Genomic DNA, 9914 nt, shown 5'->3' with positions numbered 1-9914 from the left:
CTTCAGACACTCCAGAAAAGGGAGTCAGATCTTGTTACGGATGATTGTGAGCCACCATATGCTTGCTGGGATTTGTTTGAACTCATGATCTTCGGAAGAGTAGTCAGTGTTCTTACCCGCTGAGCCATCTCACCAGCCCCCAAAATGAAAGTTTTAAAAGCAAGAGACGTAGCTCAAGTGGTGATGCTGAGAGCCTGGCTCATGGGTAGAGCACTCCCCCCCCCCCAACCTAGAATCCCCCAGTGGAGGGCTGAGGGCGTGGCCGGTATGGAGGGCCCACCTAGAATCCCGCAGTGAAGGGCTGGGGGCGTGGTCAGTGTGGAGTGCCCACCTAGAATCCCCCAGTGGAGGACTGGGGGCGTGGTCAGTGTGGATCCCCCAGTGAAGGGCTGGGAGATGTGGCACTGGCCCAGTGGGGAAGACAAACCACCGTCATCTACTTTAGAACCAGCAACTGTGGTATACAGAGCTGGCAGCAGAGTCTTTCGACATCAGGATCTTCCCGCCTGCAACTCTGAACCCACCTGCTCCTTTCTCTTCTAGACCCTGAAGAATCGCTGGCTTCAGCAGTCCAGTCACGAATCAGCTAACCCAGGCATTCTCGTGCTCCTAGCCTGTGGCACCATCTCCAGCACCTGTGGCCAGATTGCCAGTTACCCTCTGGCACTGGTCCGTACCCGAATGCAGGCCCAAGGTGAGAAGTGCGGGCAGGAGGCTGGGGTAGGAAAGCCAGCCGCTTGGGTTCCACCTGCTCTCATGTAACTGTGTAGGAAGAGCCAGGATCCTTGTGGGTTTGGGTGGCCTTGTTAACCCTTCCTCTTGTCTGGGCTTCAGTTTACCCATCAGTGACCCTGAAAAAGGAGGCTTTTACCTTAACAGCTTGAGAGTTCAGTCACGTCAGAAGTACAGGGAAGTACCACAGACAACATTGTGGCACTTCTGGGGCTGCCAGTAACTTGAGCTGTTATTCAAAACTGAGAGAAAATAAGGGAGTGGAGGTTGCTTGGAACAACATTAGCCAAGGTCAAAGGAGGACAGTTTGCTGGGTCCTTCCTTTCTTCCTTCCTTCCTTATTTATTTTATGAGACAGGGTCCCACTAGGTACCCCTGACTGGCTGGAACTCACTGTATAGCCTAGGCTGGCCTTGAACTCAGAAAGATATCCCAAGTGCTTGGGTTAGAGGCATGGCCAGCAGGTCTGACCATATTATCATAGTTGTTTTTAGGCAAGATCTCACTGTGTGGCCCTGTCATTCCTGGGGATGAGGACAAAGGCGACATACGTCATTCCATGATCAGATGTGATTTAGAAGAGGTAGGAGCCCAGCTTAGATTAGGTAGCACAGAGGACTCCTCCAAACAGCCTGCTTTGGGATGGAGAATGGAAAGATAAGGAGACGCTAACCCTGAAGAGAAGGAGAGAATTAATTTTAAGGAAGGAGGTATTTCTCACCTCTTGTCACACACAGACACTCATGTACTCACACATGCACTCTTACATGCAGACACATGTATGTACTCTTACACACAGAAACACATATGCACTTACACAGACATACTTATGAACTCACACGTGTACATATGAACTTTCACACATGCATGTGTACACACAAAGACACACAACACACTCATACATGCACACATTTATGCACCCTCTCTCACACACATACACATGCACTCTCATATAGTTGCACATATGCACTCTTATACACAAATACACATATGCAGTCTCACACAACAGACACACTCTCACACATGTCCACACAAGTCACAGATATGCACTCTCACACATGCACACACAGATATATATATACTCTCACAATGCATACCCAGGTCCCTCTGGGAGGGCCGAATCTGCTTGTTCATGGGTTGGGAGCTACCAGGGGAAGTCAGGGACACCACCATCTGCCTCTCACACTTCCAGCCCTGCTCGGGCCTCACAGTGCATATGCACACACAGAGAGACAAATATACACAGACCCATGTACATATTCTCACGCATGTACATACCTGGTGTTTCCATTCATCCCCAAATGCAGTCCCTAAGATTGACAGTTCCCAGGCCCACAGACACCCTGAGTCTTGTGGTAGGTCCCACTGTTCCTCTGTCACACCCTCCTGCCTTCTGTTTAAATGGCTGCCCAGCTCAGCCCTAGGGTGAAGTAGGAGGGAAAAATGAGATGGGGAAGCTTTGGTCTTAACCAGGCTTCCAACCACCTCCAGCCTCCATTGAGGGTGGCCCGCAGGTCTCCATGGTGGGTCTGCTTCGACACATCCTGTCCCAGGAGGGTGTATGGGGCCTCTACCGGGGCATTGCCCCCAACTTCATGAAGGTCATTCCAGCTGTGAGCATCTCCTACGTGGTCTACGAGAACATGAAGCAGGCTCTGGGGGTCACATCCAGGTGAGGGACAGGGAGCCTGTCCCCCTAAAACTCCCTCATCTTCATCATGGCATCCCCTACGCTGATATCTTCAACCACAGATGGCCTGACCAGTGGATGCTAATCCCATACCCCAAGGCACTGGACCCCAGTACCTAAATCCCAGATCCTAGCCCTGTGTCCTGACCATGGTACCACTGCACCCCACACTTGAGCCACAGGATCCCAGGACTTGATCCTCAACTTCACAACCAGACCTCGAAGCCCCAACCACTGAACCCCGCATATCAGCAGTCTGACACTTGATCCATACCCTGGCCCCAAATCCTTCTCCCCAAGCCCCTTGATCCTGCATCTACACCCCAAAGCTGGACCCTGCTTTTCCCTGCCCTGCTGGGTGCTGGGCCTTACTATGCATCAGCAGGTGGCCCCAATGCCCCAAGCATGGGGGCACTCATCCATGTACCCCATAGCCCAGCTCTCAGAGCCCTCAGGCACCAGACCCAGTGCCCTAATGCCACACTGCACCAGAGATCCCTAAACTTGCTACCGAGCTCCCTGTCACCTGCCTCACAGCCCAGCCCCTGGATTCTAGGAGCCAAGAACTCAGCCACAGGGTCCTGACAAGGCAAAGCCAAGATCCTGGGCTCTGCCACTGGGTCCCTGGATCCCTGGATCACAGGTCCCATACCCCAACCAATACATCTTCCTCAGTTTGGAGTTCCATATCCTCCCATTTTTACTGCTAGGTCTACATTCCAAGCACCACCCTCAATCTCTCAACACTGGACCCCCAAGTCCCAATCCACTGGATTCTGTCTCCTGGAAGCATGGGTGCGAGAGTTCCAGGGTCCCTCATGTGGATCCCACGTACCCCAGCTGCCAAATTCCAGATCCTAGATTCCTTCAGCCCCTTCTCTGTACTACATTCATAGAAGGCCAAACTCTCAAATACCTCCAGATCCCAGGGTCTTTGCTCCTACACCCCAAATGTCACTCCTGAAGTCTAGATCCCAATAGCCCAGCGACAGCATCTCATATCCCAGACATACCCTGGAACTGATTCCCATTGCATGGAAGCATGCCATCCAAAGAGTCTTCTAGAAGCTCAGACCCCAGACCAGTGGCTCCCTACCAGGCAGTGAGGGATGGGACATACGAACGCTGCATTGCACCTCAGCTAGGACACACTTCCCCTCCCACCATCCCCCAAAATCACTTTGCTCCCTGTCCCCCACTCTCTGCAATGTCTTCCACATTCCCCTGCCCCCCCTTCCAGGCTAGTAACTCCCAGAGCCCAGGTCCCTCTGGGAGGGTCAAATCTGCTTGTTCATAGGTTGGGAGCTACCAGGGGAAGTCAGGGACACCACCAAGGGGACCATCTGCCTCTCACACTGCCAGCCCTGCTCAGGCCTCAGAAAGTCACAATTGAGGACCAACACACAACATCCTTCCTGAAACCCAGCATCCAATATGCAAATTAGGTATCCCCAAGCTGACTCGGAGTCTATTTTTCTACCAGACAGAGAACAAAGTCCCCTAGCTCCCACCACATTCCCATACCCTCCACACTTCAATATTGGATTCTGAGCTTAGACCTGGGGTACCCTGTTCCACCTCTCAGTCTTTAGGGGACCTCATCAACGGACTGAGAGGAAAACTGGGATGTTGGGGGGGCATGGTTTCCACCTCTCCCTCCAACCTACACCAAGTCCTACCTCCCTGCCCATGTGTGTCATTTCAAGGAAAAAAGAATAAATTTTCTAAGCTATTATTGTTGCTTTTTAATTGTTTAAATTACACCCACTTGTTTGAGGGAGGGGCCTATGGAAGGCAGAGGAAAACTTGTGGGGATCTGGCCTCTCCTTCCCAGTGTGGGTCCTGTGGATCAGACCCAGGCTTGGTGTGTAGTGCCTTTCCCTACTGAACCACCTCACTGACCTCATTACTTTTAGAAAAGTATGAACAGGTGTACATGTGTGTTGTATGTGTGTGTGTGACAACACTGACATACTCCTAAGGAGAGGAGACATGGGTCTCTCTCCCTCTCCCCCTCTCTCCCTCTCTCTCTCTCCCTCTCTCTCACACACACACACACACACTTCCTTTATCCCTCCTCTCTACCTTCACCCTCTCTCCTGTATCTTCCTTACCCTCCCTCCCTGCCTTTATCTCCATGCCTACCCCATCCTCCCTCTCTCCCTCCCTTGTCCCCTGCTTTCTTGTTTTCCTTCTGTCCCCTCCTCCTCCTCTACTTTCTTCCTCCCTTCTTCTGACCCTCCATTGCTCCCTCTACCCTATCTCCTCCTCTTTCTTCTTCTCTAAGAGATTGGCGCCTCAGTTTCCACTCCATTTATAAAGAGAAAAGGGGCTGGAGAGCTGGCTCACTGGCTAAGAGCCCATACTGCTCCTGCAGGGGCCCCGAGTTGCAGTCTCAACAATCAACATGGCAGCTCCAATGTTCCCTTCCTGGCCTCAGAGGACATTGCACTCACACGGTGCCTGTGTGCATACACACACACACACACACACGCACACATACACACATGCACACACACTGGGTAAAGTGCTTGCCACCCAAGCCTGACCACCTCAATCAGATCCCTGGAATCTACATACAAGTGGAAGAAGGATGGAGCTGACTCCACCAAACTGTCTTCAGATCTCCACACATGCACCACAGTACATACATACACACACACACACACACACACACACACACCACATTTATGTTTCATGTCTCTGTGTGGTATGTTCATGAGACTGCTAGATAACTCTGATCTGGAGTTAACAGTGCAAGCCACCCGACATGGGTCCTGGGAACTCAGCCCAGGTCCTCTGCAAGCAATAGGCACTCAACAACTGAACCATCTCTCCAACCCCAATTAAAACACATGTAAATGCGCGTGCATGCGCGTGTGCGCGCGCGCACACACACACACACACACACACGCACACACACACGGAGGGGGGAGCTTTAAATCTGGGTGAGGTGCTACAGAACTGGTAAAGTCAGGATTCGGAATTCAGAGTCTTTCTCAAGGTCATCCTGGGCTACATGAGACCTGGTCCCACTGATCCCTACTTAAAAAAAAAAAAAAAAAAAAAAAAAGGAAAGAAAAGAAAAGAAAGAATTTTTAAAAAACATTTTCATTGTATGCAGATGTGGCAGCGTGGAGCTCATCTGCTGGGCTCTGCAGCTATCCCCACCACTCATCTCTGGAACTCTCCATCTGTCTACACCAAAGTTCTGTCTCTGTTCAGCACTAACTCCATTCTGCTTCCTGCCTTGGGAGCCGGAGGCAGAAGGACCAGGAATTCAAATTCATCCTTACCTACTTGGTGAGTTTGAGACCAGCCTGGGCTACATGCCACCCTCTTTCAAAACAAAGCAAATGAATAACTATTGGTTAGGTACCATTCGGAGGACCACACTGGCTCTTCCTGAGCTGTGGGAGCTAGGATGTGGAGCTATGGGAAGACAGGGTCAGCCACACTGCCTACCATCATGCTTGTGAGCTCACAAGCACTTTTGTGACCTCATCCTCCCCTTGCCCCTAAATCGCAAGGCTGGATAACCAGCCACTTTCAGCTGGGAGCCAGATAGATGCCCCAGAGGACGCTGAGACTGGGACCCTAATCTTTCAGCAGCTATGGGAGTCCATCTCGAGGTAATTCAGCATCCTCGTTTGAAGGTTCAGACCTTGCTTGAGAGGGTCAAGGCCTTATTTAGGAAAGCTCTACCCTGCCCTACCCCGACCCCTCTCCACCCTACCCTACCACCATCTGAAGCCCGGAACCCAGGGTGTACACACATGTGTGAGTATGTTTGGACATATGGGTGAGAACAGCCCTGAGCATCCTCCATCGTAGCAGGTAAGTCTGGGGAGTGAGGTGGCACAGGCTGGACCAAAGGGAAAAAGCTTTGAGGCCCATAAGATACGGAGCACCTCCCTCCAGGCAGAGTAGAACAACCTACACTGAGACCATGTGGTGGTTCACACCTGTTATCCCAGCACTTGGAAGCTGCAGGCAGGGCATCAAAATTTCAAGGTCATCCTTGACCGTTTAGTGAGTTAGAGACCAGTATGGGCTACTTGAGACCCTGTCTTAAAAGGGGAAGGGGGAGGAGAGAGGGAGGCTGGGGCTAAGGAGATGAAGTGCCTGACACTCCAAAGCATAAGGCCAGACTTCAGGACCCTAGAACCTGTGTAAATGCTGGGCAAGCCTGACAGCCACCTGTAACCCCAACAGCACAGAGGTGAGACAGAGATGGGGGAACAAGCTGGTTGTCTAGACCAGATCAACTGCTGAGTCTCTGGGCTCAAATGAGGAACTCTGCCTCATCATATAAGGTAGAGAGTGGTCCAGGATGACCCTGGACATCAACTTCTGGCCTATACACACTCACACACAAGAGACACATGCCACTACAAACATGCGCGTAATCTCTCATACACAGTCCCACTCACATGCATGCACTCTCTCTGACACACAGAGTCACACATATCACTACACACACACTTACACACACACTCACATACACACAGTAGCACATACTCACATGCATGCACTCTCTCACTCTCACACGCACAAAGATGAGAAAACAGACTGGAATGGTTAAGAGCTCTCACAGAGGATAAGAACTCAGTTCCCAGCACCCACATGCTGGCCCACAACCATCTGCAACTCCAGATGCATTGAATCCAGTGTCTTTTTCTGGTCCTCTTGGGTACCTTCACACACAAACAAAAAGTAAATCATTAAGAAGGTCAGAAATCAGCTGGGTGGTAGTGGTGTATGCCTTTAATCCCAACACTTAGGAGACAGAGGCAGGCAGAGCACTGTGAATTAAAAGCCAGCCTGCTATACACTGTGTCCCAGGACAGCCAGAGCTACAAAGTGAGACCCTGCCACAAAACAAACAAAAAACCAAAACCACCTAATGACTCCCTCCAAAGAATTGTCCACACTGAGGCAGCAAACAGAAACAGCTCCTTTAGGGCTCCAGAGGAAGCGATCTCCTTTAGGACTGAGTGTGGCCAAGTAGCGACTGTTCTTGCAGGTTCTGGACACAGGAGAGCAGCTGATGGTCCCTGTGGATGTCTTGGAAGAGGAAAACAAGGGGGCCCTGTGGAAGTTTCTGCTGTCTGGAGCCATGGCTGGGGCAGTGTCTCGCACAGGGACAGCACCTCTGGACAGAGCCAGGGTGTACATGCAGGTTTGTCCACGGGGCTGGGACCCTCCGTGAGGACAGTAAAGACGGAGTTGATGGAACTCAGAATGGACTGGAGCTAGACGTAGAGCTCTCAAAAACTTGCTGCTGGGCTGGAGAGACGGCTCAGTGCTTAAGAGCACTGACTGCTCTTCCAGAGGTCCTGAGCTCAAGTCCTAGTAATCACATGGTGGCTCACAACCATCTGCAATGGGATCTGATGCCCTCTTCTGGTGTGTCAGAAGAGAGCAATGGTGTACTCATATACATAAAATAAATAATTTTTTTTTAAAGTTGTTGCTAGTCGGGCGTGGTGGCGCACGCCTTTAATCCCAGCACTCGGGAAGCAGAGGCAGGCAGATTTCTGAGTTCAAGGCTAGCCTGGTCTACAAAGTGAGCTCCAGGACAGCCAGGGCTATACAGAGAAACCCTGTCTCAAAAAATCAAAAAAAAAAAAAGTTGTTGCTGAGGCTGAAGTTGTGGAAGATGGGGACAGAAAATAGAGTCAAGTTGGGACTAGGTTTAGAGAATTCCAGGCACAGAGGCTAACATAAGACTAGGTAGAAAGATTTAAAGATATGCGGGTCATGGGTGGAGTCTTGCTGGGAGATGCTTGCTGGGGGTGGAAGAAGAGGGACCGCAAGGCTTCACGCATACCACATAAGCATTCACTGCTAAGCAACGTTCCCAGACCTCTTTTCTTTTGAAAACTTTATTTTTATTTTCTCTGGTTGAGTTTGACTGTGTACCTGTGCACTGTGTACATGTAGTGCTGCTGGGTGTCAGCAGAGGGCGCTGGGTCCTCCTAGAACCGGAGTTATGGGTGGTTGTGAGCCACGACGTGAGAGCTGGGAACAGACAAGGTTCCTCTGCTAGAGGTGTTATTGCACCCTGAGCTATCTTCCCAGCCACCAGCCCAGTGCTCTAACTGTCCCACCAGCCGCCCTCCTGTCAAATTTCATTTCCAGGCGTCTCAGTAAGTAGCCCAGATAGCTCAGAAAGAACTTGAACTACAATGTTCCTGATTCAATATACCAAATAGATGAGATCACAGACCTGGCTTACAATGGAGGCATTTAAAGAAATGTGAAGACTAAATAAATGGATCTACCTAGTGGCACAAGCCTGTGATGTTAGCTATTCCAGAGACGGAAGCAGGAGGATCTCCACTTCAAGGCCAGCTCAGACAATTTTAGAGAGAAGACCTTGTGTCAAAATACAAAATAAAAGGGATGGCTCAGGGGTGGAGCCTAGACTCCCTCAGTGTGCGTCTGGGGGCGTGGGCAGAAGTGGAGCCCCCGCCTAGAAACCCACTTTGGTAAGGGGCTTAAGGAAGGACACTTGGCGGGCTCTCAGGACTGCTTGCCCCTCTTTCTCTCCAGGTGTACTCCTCCAAGAGCAACTTCAGGAACCTGTTGAGTGGACTGCGGAGCCTGGTCCAGGAGGGCGGCGTCCGCTCCCTCTGGCGGGGCAATGGCATCAACGTGCTCAAGGTCGCTCCGGAGTACGCTATCAAGTTCTCTGTCTGTGAGCAGGTGAGCCCCGAGAGTTCAAAACACCCCTCCACCCGCCCCAGACGCACAGGGGCAGGCGATTCTCTCACACCCACTCCCCCTGCAGTCTAAGAATTTCTTCTACGGCGTGCACTCATCCCAGCTCTTCCAGGAACGGGTCGTCGCAGGCTCCCTGGCTGTGGCCATCTCCCAGACACTCATCAACCCCATGGAGGTAAGGCAGAAGCACGGGGGAGGGGGCTGGTTCCGGGGCACCCCCTTACCTCCTCCTTGTTCTGCTCCCCTCCTTCCTCTCCCATCTTTTACATCCCTCCATCCTCTTCCTCCTCCCTTCCCCTCTTCTCTCTTCTCTCCCCTTCCTTGCTCCTTGCTCTCTTCTCACCTTCCTCCACCCTTCTGCGCTTCTTTTTTGGGGGGACGGAGGGGTTGTTATTTTGTTTTGTGTTTCCCCAAGACTGGGTTTTTCTGTGTAGCCCTGGCTGTCCTGGAACTCACTCTGTAGACCAGGCTGTCCTGGCTCTCAAAGATATCTGCCTGCCTCAGCCTCCAGAGTGCTGGGATTAAAACCATGGGCCGCCACTGCTCAGCCTTGCTTTCTTTTATTATTCTGTTTATTTTATATGTATGGATACTTTGCCTGCATGTATGTCTGTGCACCATGTGCATGTCTGGTGTTCATGGAGGCCATCTTTTAGCCCCCATTCCTTTCCCTCCTCCCTTCTTTGTTCCTCAACTCACCCGACCCCTTCCTTCTCTTCTCATTCTCTTCTCCCTCCTTCTTGGTCTTCCCCCCTCCTCCCCC

At 51.4% G+C, this 9914-nt stretch overlaps 2 protein-coding genes and 1 pseudogene across 3 annotated transcripts in view; all 3 read left to right on the top strand.

Annotated features, from left to right (window-relative positions):
• Positions 1-4157, top strand: part of Slc25a23 (solute carrier family 25 member 23) — a 16434-nt gene extending 12277 nt beyond the window's left edge. The window contains exons 9-10 of the mRNA XM_021217494.2: positions 544-694; positions 2224-4157. Of these exons, the coding sequence (XP_021073153.1) occupies positions 544-694; positions 2224-2408 (336 nt within the window). The 3' untranslated portion in view covers positions 2409-4157. The remainder of the gene's footprint in view (positions 1-543; positions 695-2223) is intronic.
• LOC110335382 lies at positions 3457-4155 on the top strand (annotated as a pseudogene). The gene has a single exon (XR_002381162.2). The product of XR_002381162.2 is annotated as an uncharacterized LOC110335382 (transcript).
• Positions 4158-5973: 1816 nt separating the features above from the next.
• The window catches only part of Slc25a41 (solute carrier family 25 member 41), an 8949-nt gene continuing 5008 nt past the window's right edge, over positions 5974-9914 (top strand). Inside the window, exons 1-4 of the mRNA XM_021218173.1 lie at positions 5974-6054; positions 7449-7604; positions 8981-9133; positions 9219-9326. Of these exons, the coding sequence (XP_021073832.1) occupies positions 6037-6054; positions 7449-7604; positions 8981-9133; positions 9219-9326 (435 nt within the window). The 5' untranslated portion in view covers positions 5974-6036. The remainder of the gene's footprint in view (positions 6055-7448; positions 7605-8980; positions 9134-9218; positions 9327-9914) is intronic.

Source organism: Mus pahari, chromosome 18 (assembly GCF_900095145.1).
Source record: "Mus pahari chromosome 18, PAHARI_EIJ_v1.1, whole genome shotgun sequence".
Taxonomy (NCBI): domain Eukaryota; kingdom Metazoa; phylum Chordata; class Mammalia; order Rodentia; family Muridae; genus Mus; species Mus pahari.
This window is presented reverse-complemented; position numbering and strand designations above follow the sequence as displayed.